This window comes from Microtus oregoni, unplaced genomic scaffold, assembly GCF_018167655.1.
Source record: "Microtus oregoni isolate MIOR12 unplaced genomic scaffold, Mior012 000059F_ref0000304, whole genome shotgun sequence".
NCBI classification, from domain to species: Eukaryota; Metazoa; Chordata; class Mammalia; order Rodentia; family Cricetidae; genus Microtus; species Microtus oregoni.
The window spans coordinates 4,137,964-4,160,829 of record NW_024543835.1 but is presented as its reverse complement, the minus strand read 5'-3'; the positions used below and the strand labels follow the sequence as shown (position 1 = coordinate 4,160,829).

Genomic DNA, 22,866 nt, shown 5'->3' with positions numbered 1-22,866 from the left:
GCATGTACCCAAACCTAAACCTGTTGCCAAAGCTGAGTTGTCAACAAGGATTAATTGAATAGAGGCAGAGGAAAAAACATGAGGAGCTAATAATTCGAAAAGTATATAGAAAGATAAATAACACACATATTTTTTGACTGCTCTTTGCCAAGCAATTTTCATTGTCTTACTGCTTTACTCTGTTGTTTCGTTTTCAAGACAGGATCTCACGTACCCAAAACTGGCCTGGAACTCACTATATAGCCAACAATAATCCGGAATTTGTGATACTCCTAATACCACCTCCCAAGTGATAGGGTTACAGGTGGGAGCCTTAATATCCAGTTTATGTAGCACTGGGGATCTAACCCCAAGTATGGGAAAATACCACTAACTGAGCTATACTGCCAGCTCCTTTATCTTTACAGCAGCCCTAAAGGATTAACCATGTGTGGGGGAAGGGCTCTAGACAGTTAGAAAAGATGGCCAATCTCAATGAACAGTGAAGCCAGATTTTGACCTCAAGCCTGTGTGACAGGGTAATGGATTCGTGAGCAGTTTACAGGAGGAAGGGTTAACTGTGGCTTGAAAGCTATTCTATCACAAGCAGTGGACAGCATAGGTATGATGCTCTACTACAGAAACAATGGGCTATCCGGGGCCTTGTTAGAAGGTAGGCAAACCAGTTGAAAATATTAAACAACTGAAGATAAGATCTAAGTGAATGGATACTTATCATTGTTTCAGAGAAGCTGTCCAATAATTTCATAAGCCATATAGAGGATATCTTTTTTTTCTGTACATGGTCAGAGAATCAGTATCTTCTACTTTGTAGGTGTGATAAGTTCGATCATAACTGTTCAACTGTGTTGCAACTATTCAACTTTGCCATTGTGGAAGGATAGCCACCATAAAGATCTCCAAATTGATGGGCAAGGTTGTATTCCAGTAAAACTCTTTATGAAAACTAAGTACAGCCATCTCGGTTCCGCATCCTCTGCAGAAAACGCCTGGCCAAGCCACAGAAACGGTCCCCACTACAGAGCAGGAGCTACCTCAGCCTCAGGCTGAGAAAGGGTCGGGAACAGATTCTGACAGTGATGAATCAGTACCTTGAGGAACAAGACTCCACACAGACAGCCACACAAAAAGCCTAGCTGGCGGCAGCAGCTGAAATCCATGAAGAACCAGTCCGGCAAAGCAAAACAGAGCCGGAGTGAAAAGAAGGCACGGAAGGCTATGTCCAAACTGAGTCTTCGACAGGTTACAGGGGTTACTAGAGTCACTACTCGGAAATCTAAAAATGTCCTCTTCGTCATCACCAAACCAGACATCTACAAGAGCCCGGCTTCAGACACCTACATCATATTTGGAGAAGCCAAGATTGAAGATTTGTCTCCGCAAGCACAGTTAGAAGCTGTTGAGAAGTTCAAAGTTCAAGGTGAAGCTGTTTCAATCAAGAAAATACTCATACTCTGACAGGAGAGGTGAGTGAGGAGGAAGAGGTTGATGAAGCAGGTGTGGAAGTTAAGGACATAGAATTGGTCATGTCACAGACGAATGTGTCCAGAGCAAAGGCAGTGAGCCCTGAAAAACAACAGTAATGATATTGTAAATGCTATTATGGAATTAACAATGTAACTATTTGACAGCGAGGACACTCCCCTTTCCCTCCTCCCCTTTTTGCTGTTTCAAAGGTGGAACTACTTCCCACAGGACAGGGAACCCTGATTGCTTTTCGGGCTGGGGGGGGGGAATTAATTGGGGGAGGGGGAGGGAAATGGGACGCGGTGGCAGGGAAGAGACAGAAATCTTTAATAAATAAATAAATAAATAAAAAGAAAAAAAATTGTACTGTTTCTATCACTAATAAAGTTATGGCTTCTTGTTGGATGAAGTCAAAACAAAAAAAACTAAATATATGGATGGATTTGATTTTCAGAATATAGTCTTGTTGACCTCAGTCTTCGGTAACTATGTAAACTAGTAGCTCTTTTTTCTCTGAGTTTTTAGTAGTACTGGCTGTTCTAAAACTCAAAGTGTAGTCCAGGCTGGCCTCTAACTCACAGAGAATCCACTTACTTCTACTGGGAATAAAGCAATTACTACCACAATCAATGTGTGAATTTTTTTATTGATTTTATTGAGCTAAACATTTTTCTCTGCCCCCCCTTCTTCTCTCAACCCTCTCCCAAGGTCCCCATGCTCCCAATTTATTTAGGAGATCTTGTCCTTTTCTTCTTCTCATGTAGATTAGATCCATGTATGTCTCATTATTGTCTAGGTTCTCTGGGATTGTGATTTGTGGGTTGATTTTCTTTATGTTAAAAAACCACTTATGAGTGAGTACATATGATAATTGTTTTCCTGGGTCTGAGTTACCTCACTCATTAAGATGTTTTCTAGATCCATCCATTTGCCTGCAAATTTCAAGATGTTATTATTTTTTTCTGCTGCGTAGGACTCCATTGTGTAAATGTATCACATTTTCCTTATCCATTCTTCACTCAAAGGGCATTTAGGTTTTCTGTAAAGCAAAGGACACTGTCGTTAAGACAAAAAGGCAACCTACTGACTGGGAGAAGATCTTCACCAACCCCGCAACAGACAAAGGTCTGATCTCCACAATTTACTGGAATATTGATGGGCCAAAATTCACCAGATGGCTCCTGATATGAGACAGAAACTCTGAATGTTTCTTTTAACAACACACTTAATGGTGTTGTTTTGTTACTGGAAGTCCACGTTTGGACCAATTTCCTAACAAATGACGAATATAGTCTATAAGCTACAATTGTTTGTTTAATTTCCTTTAGATCAGGCATATGTATGGGTTCCCATGAATATTCTTTGACAACCTTAGGGTACTTGGGGCCAGATATGTTTTCTCATGTTATTACCAGAAAGGCAGGCAGAACTCTGGGGAAGCTATCCTGGAGGCTTTTACATAATGATAAGGCTAAATTTTGTGTTTGTACCTTTTGTCCCTGGCTTGGGTTGGTCCAGCAAATGTCTTTAGCTCTGATCTACTTCCTTGGAGGTCCCGGACACAGATGTGCCCATACCTGCAGAGGTCCTGGCTCAGGCCTACTCCCTTGGACTTTCCAGACTCACACCTGGACCCACAGAGGTCTTGGCTCAGGCCTAGTTCCTTGGAGGTACCAGACTCATGCCCAAACCTGTAGAGGTCCTGGCTCAGGTCTACTCCCTCGGAGGTCCCAGTCTCATGCCCGACCAGCAGAGGTCTCTGACTCTGGCCCACTCCTTTGGCAGTTGTTCCCCTGTACCTGCTCCTGTGGAGTTCACTGTCTCAGGCCTGCTCTGGCCTAGGTTGCTGGCTCAGTCCTTTTCCCATAAATGTCCCTGGTCTGGATCTGTTCCTGCTTCTGTAGAGTTTGTTGTCTTAGGCCTGCTCCAGCCTAGATTGCTGGCTCAATCTTGCTACTGTGAAGCTTGCCATCTCAGGCCCTCTCTGGCTTAGGTTGCTAGCTCAGTCCTGTGTCTGTAAATGTCCCTGGTCTGGATCTGCTCCTCCTCCTGTGGAGTTTGCTGTCTCAGGCCTGCTCTAGCCTGGGTTGCTGGATCAGTTCTGCTACTGTGGAGTTTGCTCTCTCAGGCCTCTTCTGCCCTAGGTCACTGGTTCAGTCCTGTTTCAATAAATTCTCCTGGTCTAAATCTTCTCCTGCTCCTGTGGAGTTCACTGTCCCAGGCCTGCTCCAGTTTAGGTTGCTGGCTCAGTCCTGCTCCTGTGGAGTTAACATGTGAATTTTTAATACTATTTCTTAATTTTCATTTTCCTATGCTCTCTTTTAAACTCATGGCCTCTTTTTCTTTGTTATTATTTATATAAATATATTCCTAAATATATAATGCAACATTCTTAGTCCATATGTAATGTTACTTGTTTGTATATATTTTCGGGGATGACCATTTAGTATTACATAAAAAAGAACTGGGCTTTTTGCCTACTTATAATTAAATAGTTTGATTTTTCTTAAATATCATCTATAATATTTTGTTGGCATACACATTTGAGAAAGAAAAAAAAATCACCCTATAGTTTTTTTGATATATCTTGACTTTACTCCTTAGGAATATCCACATAAATACCATTTATGAATTAAAGTTATTGATATATGCTTACAAGATTGACTATATTATAGACTAGTACTGATAAGCTTTAAACAATTGGACACTAAGCAGATTCACACACTAAAAAGATGTAATTGAAATAAGAAGAGTTCAAGATTTGGTTCTTTGTGATTGTGTGTGTATGTTGACTCACTGATATAAATTATATGATGATTAATTACTTTGGCTTATTTATCTTGATGCTGTTTGAATTTGACAATAAAGTAATAGCACCAAGCTAAACATGTCTGTAGCTCCCTAAAGGCTTTTAGTCTAACAACTAAGGATACAGTTGTCTTCAGTCTGTCTTCAAATGGTAGGATGTTTAAATTAGGAAATAAAAAGGAATTTGCCATCTTCAAACTTGTCTTAGGATTTCTATGGCTATGAAGAGACTTATGAACTCTTGTGAAGGAACTCTTATGAAGGAAAACATTTAATCAGGGCTGGCTTACAGTACAGAGGTTTAGTCTATCATTGTCATGGTAGGAAGTACGGCAGTGCACAAGCAGACATGATGCTGGAGAGGTAGTGGAGAGGTATACATCTGAATTGGAAGGCAGCAGGAAGAGTTGCTGTGGATTATGCTCAATAATAAAGATGATTGGCTGATAGCCAAGCAGAAAGAGACTGGGCAAGACAGCCTGATGGAGAATTCTGGGAAGAGAAAGGGCAGAGTCAGAGAGTTGATGGCAAAGGCAGGGAAACAAGATGAGTATGTAACGCTAAGTAAAGGTATCATGCTGCATGGCTAAACATAGATAAGAATTATCGGTTGATTGAAGTGGAAGAATTAACTAATAACAAACCTGAGCTATCACCTAAGCCTTTATAAAGAATATTAAGCCTCTTTGTTGGTTATTTGAGACCGGGTGGTTGTGAGAGTAATGTCTGATAACAGAGAGTGACACTGGGCCTGGCTTGAGCATCTCAAACCTCAAAGCCCACATCCAGTGACATATTCCCTCCAACAAGGCCACAACCTATTCTGTCAAGGCCATACCTACTAATAGTGGCACTCCCTCTGAGTCTGAGGAAGCCATTTTCATTCAAACCAACAAAAACCTGTATAGGAAGATAGACAAAGTAGAAGGTTATGCATGTTAATTAGCTAGTCAACCAACATAATCTGCCATAATTTAATTCACTGGTTCATAAGAAAAATGAAAAAAGGTTCAGACAAAGGATTGGATTTGTAGCATTTTAGAACCAAGCTAGAATTCACCCAAATCAGAGAACCCCCATTAGCTGCAGTTTCTTCAGATGGACCATAACCTCACCTCTGAGAAGAGGATGTTGCTTGCCTAGGAACAATCAGTGGGAAATGTTTTTATTACCCCTTATTTCTCATGACTTGTTATAGATATTTAAATTATTGTATGTTGGCTTAACATTGGTTGTATCGTATCTAACTGTTAATTCCTTTTATTTGTTTGCTATTATTATTATTACCAATATCACTATATACATCATAGTGCAGGATGGCCTCAAACACAGCATGAGCTTCTGATCCTCCTACTTTCATCTCCCAAGTGCTGGAATTACTAGTTGTTTCCTGTTGCTTTTCATCAAAATCTCTGACCAGCTTCTTCTTCTTTTTGGTACCTGTAGTCCCCAGCAGCCACTCAGACACTCCTCGTAGGTCTTCCAGAAGGCCGTGGAAGATCTCGTGCAGCTTTTTGTAATGGTTGGAGGGGGTGGTGGAGGTGGCCATGGTGCAAGCTGCGCATCAGTGTCAACCTCTGAGACTCCGGGTGCAGGGCCCACTCCCTCATCAGTGATCAGCTGCTTGGTTCTGAAACCATCATCACGATCCTGAGGATCAGAGTCCCTTGCCTAGAATTTGATTTAGGGAAATCTCAAGTCCTTTTGCTTTTTCCTGTTGCTCTAAAATTCTAGCTTCTTCCTTAAAACAACACATGCAATGCAACTGCAGTCCATTTTCTAGGACTGCTGAGATTAACTGAGGCTAGTCATGTGGCGTTGCTTCGTTACTAGAAACCCACGTTTTGACCAGTTTCCTTACAAAGGATGAATGTAGTCCATAAGCTACAATTTATTGTTTAATTTCCTTTAGATCAGTCATATGTATGGGTTCCCATGAATATTCTTTGATAACCTCTGGGTACTTGGGGTCAGATACTCTTTCGGATGTTATTACCAGAAAGGCAGGCAAAACTCTGGGGAAGCTATCCTGGAGGCTTTTACATATTGATAAGGCTAAATATTGTCTTTGTACTTTTTGTCCCTGATCATCAAATTAAAATCTATTTACCACTGCCTTTTGTAAAGTCTGGATCTCCTGTCCAGTTTTCTGTTCTAATGCCCTCATTGAGGATTCCAAGGTATGAAGTCCATCCAGTAGAGATAATGTCTCATCCTTAGACATAATATTCATAGCATGCATATTAACTTCCTGGAGAGACACTCTATCAGTCAATTTGTTATATCCCTTCGACAGTCTGATTAATAAATTCAACAGTACGAATCCTCTCAAATAATGTTTCAGCACCCACTGTATCCTTCTCCAGAGAGCTGAATTTTCCTTTTAATAAATCACTATCAGTCTGTACCATTTCTGAAAGTACCTCCATTGACTGAGTTTTGTTAGTTAAATTGTTCATATCCTTTTTCAGAGTTCTGACCTCTTTTCTGAGAAGCCTGGTATCAGTCTGGAAAGACCGTGCCATTTCTAAACATTCCTCACTCTTAGTCCTATTGTCAAACCATACTTTTAAGAAAAAAATATTGAGGACAAGACTAAGCCCCGGAATCAAAAATAGTGATGTAGGAGGGAAATCATATAAGTCTTGTAAAACTCTCTACATGGTGTAAGTAAAGAGATTACTGAAACCTTGGATAGTTAGGTTGTCTGACATATTGCCCTTTTAAATTATAAACTTATAATTTATATTCAAATTATGGATCTTACCTATGGTTGAGTTTGAGCTGGAGTAGGTGCAATAACCATTACCTGCCAGTAGGTGTCATGGGCCACCTACAAAACAAACCCAGCATAGATTAATGGCTCACTTAGAGTCCTGTGGCTGGTCTGAATCTGATTTTGGAGTGAAATTCTGAAAGATATGCTCAGATTAAAAATAGTTATATTATAGAAATCACAGACTGTGTACTCCATGGTGGGCCCTGATTGGTCAGCAGCCGCACAAGCACAGGAATAACAATATAACAGAGGCACCTGGGAAAGCCTGTGTCCTGTCTGAGTTTCCGTGATGCGCTGTAGTGGGGCACAGGCACCAGGGAGGACGCACACGGACTTGAAGCTGCTCAGAGGTGTGTAATGAGAAAATAGAAAGATCGGTGGCCAATCTGTAGCAGGAAAGGTCATTGTGCGAGAATTTTATATCCAAATGAACTGTTGACTCTGCACACAGGCTGCAGCTGAAGCGGGCTGAGGGAGGACTCACACCAAGCCAGGGATGCTCTGAGCCCGGCGGTGTGCGGTCAGAGGCAAGGGTTCTAAAACCAAACGGTTGGGTGCCAGATGAAGGCAGAAGTCACAAAGTAATGCCACACCAGTTCAGAATTATGAATAATAAAGGGTTATTTATTTAAGGAAAATTTACAGATCACTGTCCTAGACAACAGCCCTCTGCGTGAACAGGAACAGAGTGTTAGCATTTGACACTTTTTCCTTTCGGAACTGTAAAGCCAACCCAGGATCTTGTGCATAATATGTAAGCACCTCATGTCTAAACTCTTTAAGATTCTCTATATATGAGATAGCATGTACTATATGTCATACAAAGTAGGATCTCCTTCTTATCACAGCTGAGTAATATTCCATTGTGTATGTATCTGTATCATAATATCTCTATATTTGTCCATTATTGGAGAGTTGATCAAAAATCTTCGCTACTGACAACAAGGATGTAGTAAACATACAATTATAGATACTTAGAATTGCTTACAATAAAATTAAAGATTCGTCTTCAATATTGTCATTAAAAATTTAGTTCTTTGAGAATGTCATATGATGTGTTTTGATTGTATTCATCCCCTCCCTCAGCTCCTACCAGATCCACCCCCTTCCTTACCCGCCCTAACTTTGTGTCCTATTTTTGTTTGTTAAATCCACCAAGTCCAAATTGTACCAATCATATTCTCATTTAAGTAACCTTCAACTGGAGAGTAAGTTCAATCAAGGGGGTACTTTCTCAGAGAAGATGGACTCCCCCTCTCTCTGCATCTATAAGTTGACAATACTTCCTCAGCTAGGGGTGGAACTTCAGGCTTACCTCCCCTGTCCATGCTGGAATTTTGTCTTGCTTACCCTTGATCGGATCTTGTGTATGCTGTCACTGTGAGTTCTAACACTGCCTCTTGTAGTCATTCACCACTTACAGTTTCTCTGCAAACCCCCTTCCACAATGATCCCTGAGGCTTTAAAGGAAAGTATGCAAAACAGACCTTGCATTTCAGGCTGCACGTTCTGTACTCTTATTCTATGTACCTTGGCCAGTTGTGAATCTCTGGTTAATCTGGTGTTAGTCACCACCCTCTGCAAATAGAAGTTTCTCTGATGAGGGTTAAGAAATGTGTTAGACCCAATGGTTTAGCTAGTAGTTGTTATATGTCAGTTCAACACTATGTTCATTTATCACACTAGTATTTCTACATAAGCGTGTGTGTGTGTGTTTGTGTGTGTATGTGTGTGTGTGTGTGTGTGTGTGTGTACTACTAGTAAAGGAGAGACCAGAAGGAGTAAGGGGTGTGTAGAAAGAGTTGGAGGGAAGGGATATGGGAGAGTTTGAGAGAGGAAAGAAAATGATGTAATTATATTTTAATAAAAAATGGGCCACCATGGCAAATTCCCTCCCTCCCCCTTCCATTGAGTTTCTTTAAAGAGCTATTTGGATTTTGCAGATATTGGTCATTATATGATCAGCTTCTGGTGCCTTATTTTGTACATAATTGACACTGAGTTTCTGAAAGCTTACTGATTATTGACATGCACTATCATCTGCACAAAGAACAAATCATTATTTATTCTAGTGTTTGTAACAAGGCTTTTTTTTTTCTGTCCTAGAAAATCCAAGCCTTCAGCTCATTTTCTGAGTAGAGAGACATTTCCTTTTCAGCACTAGATGGCGCCCTACGACCAAGTTCCTCTCCTATCAGCTGTCTTTGTGTTACTGTTGCAGCACTAGAGGAAGCAGCAAGTCGAGGATTAATTCCAAATCTGCAGTCAGAAGGGCTAGAAGGAGTACCTAACGTGGCTAGTCCATCTCTGTCGGCCTACACCTCAGTCCAGGACAGGCCCAGATACCCCATCTGTAGCCCTTGGCCTATGCTCAGGCCTCATCTTGCTGGTAACAATCCCAGGCTTCTACATAGTGCATTGTTGCCACCCTTGTCATCTGTGGCACTCCAAATGATTGTTCAAGTAATGGCTCTGGCAGTGATGCCTGCTAAAACAAGAGACCATTCTGCTACAATTACATATTTCTGCCTGGTCCACATACAGGTCTCATGAACCTATGTTTGGGCTTAGCCTGTTGCTGGGACTCACTGCAGAAGACCTGTCTCTCGGCTCTAAGGCAAATTCCTGAGGTCACTGTTCTGCCTTATTTGGTAGAAGATTCTTATTCCCTGTTCTACTGCCTGATCTTGAGGAGAGGGTGGATGGTAAAAGGCCCTTGACTATGTAAGGACAATCCAGAGGATCCCAGAACCCAGTGGATGGTTTTGGATGCAGTTTCACACAGAAGGTCTGGTAATGGTTTTCCTGCCTGAGGGATGGACTTAATCCGTGCTCCTCCTCCAAACAGGAGACATCTCTCAGTACATGATACAGCTTGGAGTTGGGCAAAGGGTATCGGAAATGTCTTCGCTTTCTGTCTCCTTCACTAGGCTTTTCTTTTTATTTTATTTTATTTTATTTTTTTTTGATTTTCGAGACAGGGTTTCTCCGTAGCTTTTTGGTTCCTGTCCTGGAACTAGCTCTTGTAGTCCAGGCTGGCCTCGAACTCACAGAGATCCGCCTGCCTCTGCCTCCCGAGTGCTTTTGTATATAGAAATAATGCAGTTGAACTCTCTGAGCTAACTCTGTGACATGGTGCTCTTGTTACGCTGTTTTCTGACAGTAGAAAATTCTCTTTGTTGTTTGCAATGATGTCTTTGTTATAAAATCTTCTTTGTAGAGTTGCCTGAGTGAAATATTTTTTTTTCTTTTACTCTGTGTTTGAATCAAGTATTCTTAAGAGCTCTGCAGGTTTTGGGGGGGGGGTAGTTTTATTTACTTTTAGTAGCTTTTACATTTGATGCCTTACAATAAAAAAGTGGGGCTTATATAATTCTGTTTCAGAAACTGAGTTGTTCTTTATTGCTTTGGGTAATCAATGGAAATTTTAAAAATAATTGCTCCCTGAAAGCATACATACAAGCAACATTATACAGACTGAGTATGTATATACACATGTACACACTCACATAAATAGACATATGTATGTAACAAGAAGCAATGAGAAAAAGGCCATGAGTTTGAGAGAACAAGGAGGATAATACAGGAGAATTTCAATACAGGAAATAGAAGCGGGAAATGATAATATTATAATCAGAAGAAAAACTTAAAATAGTTATGAAATACAAAGCATGATGATTAACCAAAAATGTTCATGATATTCACAATTTATCCTATTTTTAATGTCAAAATCTGAGGGGTGGGTTTGAGTATTTTACAAGTTAGGAAGAGTTCTGGTGTCACTTTTGTTACCTAGGATTGTGGAAAATGTTTTTTTTTTTTTGGTTTTTTGAGACAGGGTTTCTCTGTAGCTTTGGTGCCTGTCCTGGAACTCGCTCTTGTAGACCAGGCTGGCCTCGAACTCACAGAGATCCGCCTGCCTCTGCCTCCCGAGTGCTGGGATTAAAGGCGTGCGCCACCACCGCCCGGCTGTGGAAAATGTTTATTCAGCCTTCATGCCCCCAGTTTTCTTAGATAGTCATGCATCTCTTACAGAAGGGGATATAGTCTAAGAAATGTTTTGAAAATTTCATTATTGTAAGTGGGATAAAGAATACAAGCCCAAAGTCTGAGGCAATCAAGAAATGCATTAAATATTATGAATGAAGACACAGAGGGAGTAATACAGAATGCTACTTTCAACACATTTTTGTAAGTTGGAGAACTTTCAAAAATAATGATTCAAAATATAGCTTAGTAAATAGTCGATCAGTATCACAGGGCTTTATTAAGTCTGAACTGTAAGTAACTCCATGCATTAAACATTTTCTAGGAGCAGTCCCACAGATTTTTTTACATTTACTGTCACCACAAACATGTGAAAAATGTATTGTGCTATGATAATGCCTATGACATCATAAAACAATAGCAATTTTTCAGCTACTCCATTATTTTATTAGACCACTGTCGTATATGCATTCTTTCATTGACTGAGTCCTTATTTGAGGATGGGTGTATATTTGAGTTTCTCTATTGTATGTTGCTTTGTTCCCTCTGGTACTCCTTATTAATTTCCTGTAATAGAATTGACTACATGTCATGTGTGTAGGCCCATGCTTCTATGTATGTTTATGTGTGTGTGTGTTTATGTTGCACATGGATACCCATGGAGGACAGAGGTTGAAGTCAGGATACCTTCCTAATTGCTCTCCCGCTTAGCTTTTGAGGCAGTGTCTCTCATAGTGCCTGGTAACCATTTCAGTTAGTCTGTTTGGCTAGTAAGTCTCCTGGTATTTGCCTGTTTCTGTCTGCTAGAGATGGGGTTATAGTTGCGTACTGCCATACAAGGCTTCTTACATAGTAGCTGGGCATCCAAACTATGGCCCCACTTTTACCCACTGAGCAATCTCCCCCATCCTACAATTTTGTTTTTCATATGTCGGCTCTTCATCTCTTTATCCATTCCCTCTGGTTTCTTCCTTGGTTCGCTTCTTTTGTACTTGCATTGTACAAGTTAGAAAAAAAAAATCACTTTTATTTTGATTTGAATGTAGCCTTTCCTGATCTGGCTTTTCCTTTTTTGAGAAACACAATACCGATTCAAGTTGTTTGGAATTATGATCTTTATAGAAAGTTTTATTCTATAAACTTTTTGTTTTCCCCCACCCCACCCCCATTTGCTAACTTCACCAGTCTCTCCAAATGCTAAGAGTGCAGTTCAGTGGAAGAGAGCTTACCTAGCATGAAAGAAGAGCTGGGGTCCACACCCGGGACTGCACAAGTGGAGTGAGGTGAGCAGCTGTAGTGTCAGCATCGGAGTCTAAAGGAAGAGGCCGAAGTGTTCAAGGCCATCTTCGGTTCCATAGTAAGTTTGAGGACAGTGTGGTCTGCACGAGACGGTCTCATCGAAGAAAAGAATATTACAAATGCCACGTGGCTCACAGTGGTTGGAACCTTTACATTCTAACAAAACTGAAAATAGTGTTACCCTTTTTCGATAGTTCTGTTTTTTGGTTGCAAATTATTTGGTATCAAATATTAGAAAGCTTGGGAAATTCACTGTTTTGCTAAGCACCAAGTGGTTCTTTTTTTTTTTTTCCCGTCTCTCAATAAGCCACAAAGATAGGGAGCGTTTTTACAATTTATTAGTTAAAACAACCCTCCCTGGAATACTCAACCAGCCACGCGTGTTTTCGACGTTTATGGTGGAAGTTTACAATTACCTGGTGCCTTATGACCCTCAGCGAGTTGAGAACCAAGTTTTCCCCCCTTCTTTTGTGAGCGCTGGTGCCAGAGGAGCCAGAAAACAAACGCTGCAATCTACTTCTTGTCCAATTTCATTGGCTCGCTGCTCAGCGTTGGCTTGTTCATGAGCCCTATCTGACACAGGCAGCTAACGTCCTCAATATAGCCCCATCTGTCTCCTGCCATTTCTCATCCCCTGAAGGTACTCTTCCCTATTTCCAACCATAAAAATGTTTTTATTCTATTAGGGAGTTTGGGGAGAAAAAGTGAAATCATCATCTTGAAATCCATCTTTTTTGCTGTGGATACTCCTTTGATTTGCTGTCAGATAGAGTATAAAGCAGTGTGCTGTTTGCTCCTCTTCCCCAATATCTTGAGTATTTATTTCCTGAATCATCCACAATCCCATCAGACTACAATACTACTACCATGCTACTACTACTGATTTTTAAAAAACAAGCTGGGGACGGCACTTAGAAATGGCTATAAATGTTAGGATGTTAGGAAAGCTTTTTTTTTTTCAGAGACAGGTTCTTGATATGCATAGGCTGACCTTAAAATCTTGGTTCTGCCTCAGCCTCCTGAGTGATGGCATTATAAGCATGATCTTCATGATCTTCCATGCCCAGCTTAATATATATATATATATATATATATATATATATATATAATTAATATGATAGAGACATGTATTAACCACACCATGCCTGCATACCAATATGGACAGCCATTTGAGTTGTGCTTTGTTGCAAGGTTTTTTGGTCTGTAGACAAGCCTGGTTACAAACTTAAGATCCTTTCCTGAGTGCTGAGATAACAAGTTGAGATAACATGGCCAACCATCAGCTCTTTTCTTAAAATATTTTCATTAAATTTTTTGAGAATTTCATAAATATATTTTAGGTTTTTTGGTTTTCTTTTACATACTACTGTTTTTATTAGAAAACTGAGACAAGGGAATGGAAAGTTTCTGATAGTCACATAATTGAATCCTATATGGCAATTTGAAAAACTAGAGTAAGTATATCTGTATGTATAAACTTCCTAATTAAAATCTTGATTTGATGGGAAAAATGAGTTGCATAAACATCATGAAGAATATCATTCACATGTTAAAATATAGAAAACGATGCAATATCATTTATTAATTCTATAAAGTTTTTAGAAAGGAAATTCATCCAGGTCGTTCTGAACCATATCCAATGTAAAAGACAGGTTTGTCAGGAAGCTTAGGAAGCCTAAGCTCAGGTTCTTCACCTACCCAATGTCTTTCAAATCCCTGTACTTGAAACTTAATTTTTAAATGTCATATTCTTTTTTATTAAATGACAGTCTCGCCATCTGTGTTGGCTCCAGACCCACCGGTAGTTGAGTAGTGGGTGGGGAGGAAGAGGAGCGGATTGACAAAAGAGATGGGAGGGAAGAGAGGAGAGGTGGAGATGGGAAGACAGGGAGAGGAGGGAGCACAAGAGCAACCAGGAGGGAGACAAGAACAAAGCATACATTCCATTAGTTCTTAGATTTTATGCAGGTATTCAACATCATGTGTGTTGGTGCTGAGGAGGGGGAAGGATAGTGAAGCTGCTTTTCAGTATTGTCATCATATACACGCTTCACATTTGCCTGTATTCCTGTCCTTTCACATCCATCTCCCCCTTTCCCAGCTTCATGCCACGCTTTCTCTCTCCCCCCACCCCCCCACCCCATTTATGCGGTCCATATATACACGGTTGGAGGATGGTTAACTTATAGAGACCATATACTTAAAAGAAAATTTACTCTCACTCCCCCTACCATTGAGCCCCAATAACTGGTCAGCTAAGGGTGGGAGCTTATGAGTCCCTCCCCACTCCGCACTGGGATGCTGACTGTACTGATCTTGTACAGGCAGCCGCAGCTGCTGAGTTCAGGGTGGCAGTCCTGTCACATTCAGAAGACACTTTCTCCCTGCCAAGGGGATAACATTACCTGAAAACTGCCTAGAAACCAGAGAGAAATGCACAACAAAGTTAAAAGGATATACTAACTTACAGAAGGTGGCAAGTAGCACACTCCGTTCCCAAATCACAAGTCAGGTCTACAAATTAGGCTTCATCACACCTGTTGAAATATGTTATTTACCTACCAATGTTCAGAAGGCAGGACAAGAGACACAGTGAGATTCTGAGACTCTGAAACATGCAGAACTTTTATTCACAGGTTGGGTTTGTAGCTCAGCAATGGAATGCCTCTTTAGCATGTTCAAGATTTGAGGTCTTAAACTCATAGTGATCATCCTGCTTCAGTCTCCCTAAATGAGGCATGATTCTCCATAACCAGTTTATTAGATATACTATCTTTGAAATATTCACCGCAAAACATTACCTGGACAATGCCACATGAACAGGGGAGTCTAGTGGAGTTTTTGTAGAGGGGAACTGCAGTTGGGAAACAAACTCTGTATAGCCCCCAACACAAAAACTGACCCTCCCCCTGACTATCTATCCCATAGCCTTCTGTATGGAAATTAAGCTGGTCAGAATCTCATTTTCTTTTTGGTGATGGTGTGGTGATGATGGTATGTGTGTCCAACTATTGAGCTACATCCCTAGGTCCTGGGCAGTAGTTGAAGACAAATCACAATATGGGTAACACACTTCTCACAAATGTTAACATGAATGAGCACCACAGAAAATTATCAGTGCAGTTAACAAATACTTGAAATAACTCTTTCAGAATAAATCATTTAAAAGACAGCCTAAAATCTTGAAGATGGAAGAAAGTATTAACACACTTCCCTGGGAGTGCGTTTCACTATTCTAGCCCAAGCTGCCTTGAACTCACAATCCTCTTGCCTTAGCCTCTTTAGGGATGGCATACCATGTTCTCCCTATTCATAACCTGTAGGATTTCGTATAGCCTAACTAAGTGGGAGTGTCCTTAGGAACACATTCTTAATAAATGGCTTCCAACAGGAGAGCAAGAACATGCAAATTCATTTATGTGTGTAAAAAGATATGAGCTATGTATTTCAAGTGTTCTGTTTATATTTTAATTTAGGAAAGCTTACTTTTAAGTCTGCTGCCTATTAGGGGAACTCAACATAGAATATTCAGTATTTAAGATGCCGCGAGCACAATGTGCTTAAGTGTATTTACAAATACTGATACTGAAAATTTTCAAAATAATCCAAGAGTAATGACAAAGATGAATACTGCTTATATATAATTTTGGCAGGTGACCAATGAGTACGTGGGGTATCAGAGAACTGTTTATGTTTACAAATTTCTTACGACATGCAGAAATTCCTAAAGGAAAGGTTATAATCCAGCTGTGGCAATTTCTCTGCAGGTGGAAAAATTCAGCAGATTCTTTTATCTTTAAAAATCTAGTTATAAATGATACTTTAAAAAAGCAAACTACTCATTCTTCTGTAAATAATGTTGAATGGAATGAAGCATTTGAGTTTCTAACATTTCCCAAACTTTCTATAAAACCTATTTATCCGTGCTTTGACCAAACATTCAAGTCAGAGTTAATGGGTTCCTAATGATACTCACCGCAAGCCTAATGTGACTACATGCCCTAAAATATGGGAAATGTGCCAATTAGCTCTGCAATGCAGAAACACGAGTGTTTAGAATCATAACTAGTTCACAGAAAAGATGCAGAATGTAGAGCTTGTTTTTAGTTTATTAGTTTATTTTGCAGGAATCTTTGACTTTCTGAAGATGTACTGCTTGGAGGTACGATGCATGCATAGCCTTTTAATATGCCTTTGTACAAATTGTTCTCAAAATAATGTCCTTCACAGCATACTCAGAAATCTAAGAGACATGGTATGTACAAGATTTAATTAACTTCTTGCTACTTTAATGAAGAAAATGATCAATTCTTTTACAGTAGGGAAACATGGACAATGAATGTTGTTATACATAAGAACTCAGAACTATTATTCAGTCTCAAAGCAAACTGTTCATGGCTTTACAAACTAAAATTGACTCATCCTGTTATCTCTGAATGCTCAAGCCATGCACAATTCTACTTGAATTAAATATTTGGGGATGCAAATAATAGAGAAACAAATCTGGTGAATGTAAAACATCATCAGAATTAACTTTCACAAGAGGGAAATACTGTTAATTCTTTCAAAAAAGATACAGTAGTGGTGCAACACAGACAGCGCTCGACTCTGAGTTTGAAAAGAAACATTTCAATTGTCACTTCCTTTTCTCTAGAGATACACAGACACACACTGCAACATGGATTCATTCAAGGTCTAACAATGGTACAATATTAAAAGAATTCAATTTGTAATCTTTAAGGGACATCTTCACATTTCAGGATACATCACTGATATTTCTAAGACAGTTCTTCTATGCCTCATATTCTTTCTCTTCATACTGTCAGAAATACATAAACATTACTCTTTTTTAAAAGACTATATAAAACTGAGTTGTCACAGAGAGTTGGATATAAATCCTTAGATAAGTGTGACAAACCAATGACAAAATTTTAAGGAAACATTGATTTCTTTTATAATTAGAAAGTACTAAAATTGAGACCAGCTCCTTAAAAATTAAACTGCATATCACACTTCCCATTTCTTCCTGGGAAATAAACAAGTTAGCAACACTTTCCTCCACCATTATTAATCTGCTCTAAAACTACATATTTATACAACACATTTCTTTTGTTTCTTTAATATCCCTTGCCTCTGCTTTCTTCCAAACTAGATCAGTATCAATCCAAAACATTTCACAATGCTTAGAGGTTTCTGGCTCTTCTATTTTCACTTTAAACCTGAAGAACTCCAAAATTTACGGGGGCAATATTCTTTTAACACAATGGCAAACGTACTTTCTAAAAACCCAGTTTACAAAACCAGTGAAATAATGTAAAATGTAGAGTCAGGGTTGTGTTACCAGATACATTAAACTAGTATTTTACGAAAGCGAGCCTCGTACAAGAAACAGGAGTGCAACAACTGATCCAAAGGGCATGGACACTCCAGCAGCCAGGTACCACCCCAAGTTCTACCTTACCACTATATTCCACCCACTTACGCATACCAATCTGACCAGGAGAACATTCTGGAAAAAAAAAAGCACCTGGAAGGTTTAATGAATTCTTAATCAATCTGGTCATAGGTAAGGAACAGTCCATACATGGAACACAATTAAATGTTTCAAAATAATCAGTGTCGTTATTTTGTTCAGTTTTAGGTACTGAATGCAGTCTATGTGGACATATGAATCTTGCGAACAACTAAAACATGTACCAAACTTCCTTAAAGTCCTTCTGACGTCTCATACCCACCTTCTACACCAAGCAAATCAAATGTTGATTCATTTGTTTTTCTATCAGGTGAAAGAAATGATTGACTAGATATATCATCAAAGGACTGAAACCATGCATCTACTACTGTATGTTAACAGCTTAATGGCCTTGGTGTATTTTCATGCAATAGTTTAAATATCATCTACATGGTTTTAATAAAGCATCAGACTTTTCACACATGCTACTTTCATTTTCAACTAACAAGTGCCACATTAACTGTTGGTATTTCAGCATCTCACTATGAATACTTGTACATCTTTTAGGAAGAAGACCAAGTAGTATATATGTTCCCCTTAACTTTTGTGGTAACAGCAAGTGGAGTTGTCCATCACTAAGGGAGACAAGAAACCATACAACGGCAAGGGCACCTTAAAGAACAGTAGGACTGCTAGACTGGTATTGGGGATTGACAAGAGACCCATGTTACAAGCCCTTTCACCCTTTCCTAGTCCATGATTTTGAGCCTGTCTGCTTTTCCACCATTATTATTTTCACAGTTTGCCACAGTTGCATGAGAGATATTTACTAGTAATTATATAATCATGCTCTTTGTGAGACAAATGGATGTATTTTGGGGCATTCTCCACATATAAAGGCTATATGCAGTGTGTAAAATTATGGTTCTAATAGAAAACTACAATGAGTTATGCCTTTGGTTTCATTACGCTGTTGAGTGCAGCTTATTTTTCCAGGTCTGCCAGAGACTAATGCTAAATTAGTGACAGTACAAAGTGACTGTATACAGGAGGGGGTGGCGGACCTGGTATTTCCTCAGGTAAAATTCTTCAGGACGGAGAACTACCAACTTTATTGCTGTCTATGTTCACCAAAATGGGGAGATTCTAAAATTCAATTCTGAGCCAAGAAGGAAATTTAAGGCAGAGAACTTATTTAAATATAATATTATTAATTTTCTCATGATACATCACGGCAAGTGGCCTTACTTATTATCTTCTTCAGTGTATCCACATCTGCATTCTGTCTCCTAAGTAGTGCTTTAGTATTCCACGAACTATCAGAATTCAGTATGATCTAGCCGTTCAGCTTTTAAAAAAAATGGTCAAAGCCCCCTGTATACAGCATTCTTTGATAGTATCTTTTCTTTTTCTTTTCAAACCTAGAGCACCTTGTGTTTGCTAGGCTAGTGCACATCCACTTAGCTGCAGCCCCAGCCTAATCATATTTTGTGAGTAGCCTTCCCTTATGACACAAATAATGCAACTTTTATGATGTTGTCCAACTTCAATTTTTTCTCTCACTGGCTGGTTAACACATGTGCAAATAAATAGCTCATAGTGATTTTTCAGCTAAATTAGACTAAGGTACAAAGTATGTTTGCGCTGTAAACATCATGTATTCATCACAAACTAGAAGTGGGAGACCCTATATACTGCAAGCATTTAGGAACCACAGCTGAGCTCAGGATTTCCAAATGGTTTTGGAATGGACTTGCATTTGGCATACATTCACCGTGCTACTGGCAAAGCATGGTTTTTTGAGAATATCATTTTCTAAAACCATACTTCATTACTTTTAAAACCAATAACCTAAGAAAAGAATACAGTAACTCACGTGGCACAAGTATGTCTTAGTTACCAGTGTCGATGCAGCTTGATGACCCATTGTTCAAGCAAAAGAGATTTTACTACCTCTGATTGTACGTCCTCACAAAGGGCAAGATATGCCTAATTCCTGACTACTACAAATCACATTTTGAAGTATCCTGTTTGTGTATGAATGTGTGTTTGAAATTACCCCTGAAAAAAGCAGCAATTACAAATAAAGTCATTATTTTGCAAAAGAAAATAAAGCATATCCCAGGTGCTTTTTCCTGTCCATCTCTTCACAGGAAGCAGCAGGAAGAGGCACAGGGAGCCTTGGTTTCCAGAGAGCTGTGACCAAGTAAGTCTGCTCTGGAATTCACAGTTTGTCTGCATAAACTGTAACATGTCCTACCATAATTCAAAGTTCACCTTTAGAAAGAAAGAGCCATTTGGCAGGAACTTTAACAATTGCAATTCCACAGAAGCCCTTAATTTCTCTGTGTACATTCTTTCCGGACTGAATCCTTTCCCAGTTTCAAGTATCTCCTTCTACCTCTCACTCTCTAAGGAGTTAAGAAAGGAAAAAAAAGAAAGACCTCCCCAGTTTTCCTTTTTGTGAGCCCAGTAGCTACAGTGTCATTCCTCCTCCTCCCCCTGTGCAACCAAGAAATGAAAAGGCTGGGCAGATGAACACCATCCTGAGGCTTCTCTTCCAGTGAAGTGCTCAAAGTTTCAGTTCTTCTCAACTCAAGTGTACCGCGGCATCTCACACTGCTCACAGCGATTCAGGGCCGGGTGGTTGAGAAAGGTACAGCTGTCACAATTCCATGGAGCCCCTTCATAATCCTCATCTCGGGGTTGCGTCCGAGGACTCTGTTTGCAGCCACTTATATGTTCTGAGGAAAGGGGATCCAAGAGAAATGGAGCTAGATCAAATTGTTTACGCAAGCATTACCCAAACTGACCAAAACTGAAATGACAAACTACCACAGAAACAAAGGGAAGAACTTTCTACCTTACCCAGTGTATACGCTAATTAGTAACCATAATACTGGAAAACCGTAACTGCACAGAAGCTGGATGATACAGGTTCCACTTTGTTCTAAACACTCATTTTTGTGATCTAAGACAAGGATATGGAGAAGCCCAGAATAGACACCCTTTCTAGTTTGTTACCCATTAATTAAGCTGTGTTCCAACTGAACGAAAAAACCATGAGAACCATTTGACAGCATATTCAGTAAATTCTGTATTCTCTGTGACTTTCCTGTCTGCAAGTACTGCCATAGAATAGTAAATGGATGACAAAATAGATACTTTATCCCATGAGACACTTGGTTCCAGGAATGTACATGTGTTTTATACCAATGCTTCATCACTAGCTAATAAAATTCCTAACACAGTTGTTCCCAGAATAGTGAAGAGAACAAGACTTAACAGCGATTTATAAAACTAAAATTCATTCAATAGACATGATGTTTTTTTTTGGATTTTTGAGACCTGCCCTGGAACCCAGAGATCAGTCTGTCTCTGCCTTCTGAGTGCCAGAATTAAAGGTGTGCATCACCACCACCCGGCTACATGATTCTTTTGTTTTCAGAATTGTTCCTCTTTGCCAAAAAGTTATTCATATATTTTTTTTGAAAAGTATCTACACGTAGCAATATCTAATGTATCAAATTTAGATTGATTTTTCAGGATTTCATAAAAACTTGAAACTTGTATTCTTTTTAAGTCTTAATTTCTCCGTCCTTAGACTCAAATGGGCTGTGCTTCTAGAGTTCATTTGGCAATTCTGCCTTGTTGGAAGAATCCCTATTGAGAAGGAGGGTTACTTGATAGAAAGCCACAGAGCTGATGGATTAGCCCTAGGAGTTGATGGCAAGGTAAGGAGGCTCAGAGAACCCACCCAGAGAACACTGGAAACCATTCCTATTAAGTGGCAATACTTATTAATTAAGTGGTAATACTTAATATCCATTAATTAATTAATTAAATAAGTGGTAATACTTAATATCCATTTAGAAAGGTCGGAAAATGGAGACTTTGTCAGGCTTTGGCAGTTGTTTTGGGCTAGGCCTATTTCTGACTGAAAACCAACTAGGTAACTTCCAGTTTATTACATTACCTATCTTCTGTGACTCCATGAGGTCAAATAAACAGGTTTAAACCCTAAACTTTGTCCTATGAGGAGTCTCTAAGCTTTTGTCAGAAAAGTGATCTTTTGTTAGAATAAATTCACTGGGATCTTCAACATATTCCTGTGACCACAAACAGTTTTTGGGGATGTTTCAGTGCCACCTTTAGCTATGAATAAGTCACTGCCACAGAGTTGTTTATAGACAGGCTCTAAAATTCCCAATTTTACCCTTAGGACAAGTGACACTGTAATACCACAAATGTCATGGAGTGAAAAAGGCTAACAACTTAAATCCTTAGTTGTTATATTCTTTTTATACTATTCCTAAACGTAGCCTTTGAAACCAGCTTTCAAACCTATGTACACAAAGAAAAGGCCTCCTTGAACCTCGTAAAGTCAGTCTCTTTTACCTGTTCAGTGTCACGCTGACTTCACTGAAATCATGAATCACTATGAGGTAACTGACCAATACATTTGTTTTTAGTGCTAAGAAAGTATACAACTCATTTAAAATAGAAATAGTATTCTAGAATGCTTAATTTGATTTACATGAACAATCAATCACCTTTATGGCATATTTAAAAGCAGTTTGTAGACTACCTTGTAGAAAATATTTATTAAAAAATAATTTATGCACAAGTGAGAACTAAAGAGTGATGGAGGAAGGTCATTGGCTAATAAAGAAACTGCTTTGGCGCATTTTATTGGTTAGAACATAGGTGGGTGGAGTAAACAGAACAGAATGCTGGGAGGAAGAGGAAGTGAGCTCAGACTCGACAGCTCTGCTCTCTGAAACAGAGCCCATGATCCCTTCTCCTGGGCAGACACACGTGATGAAGCAAGCCGCCAGGTCAGACATGCTGAATCTTTCCTGGTAAGACCAGTGCTACACAGTTTATTAGAGATGGGTTGATCGGGATATCAGAATTAGCCAGTAAGGGCTAGAGCTAATGGGCCAAGCAGTGTTTAAAAGAATACAGTTTGTGTGTTGTTATTTCGGGGCATAAGCTAGCCAGGCGACCAGGAGCTGGGGCGGCAGGAACACAGCCCGCAGCTCCTATTACAACAAAAGAGGACAGCAGGGAA

The 22,866-nt window shown here is 39.5% G+C and overlaps 1 protein-coding gene and 1 pseudogene across 3 annotated transcripts in view; one reads left to right on the top strand and one right to left on the bottom strand.

Moving 5' to 3' along the window:
* Positions 1–606: 606 nt before the first annotated feature.
* On the top strand, positions 607–1,620 carry LOC121438965 (annotated as a pseudogene).
* An 18,169-nt stretch (positions 1,621–19,789) lies between these two features.
* LOC121438956 (TGF-beta-activated kinase 1 and MAP3K7-binding protein 3-like) overlaps positions 19,790–22,866 on the bottom strand; it is a 70,519-nt gene continuing 67,442 nt past the window's right edge. For all 3 annotated transcript variants that reach the window (XM_041639464.1, XM_041639462.1, XM_041639463.1), the window contains one exon: positions 19,790–20,536. In XM_041639464.1, the coding sequence (XP_041495398.1) occupies positions 20,388–20,536 (149 nt within the window). In that variant the 3' untranslated portion in view covers positions 19,790–20,387. The remainder of the gene's footprint in view (positions 20,537–22,866) is intronic.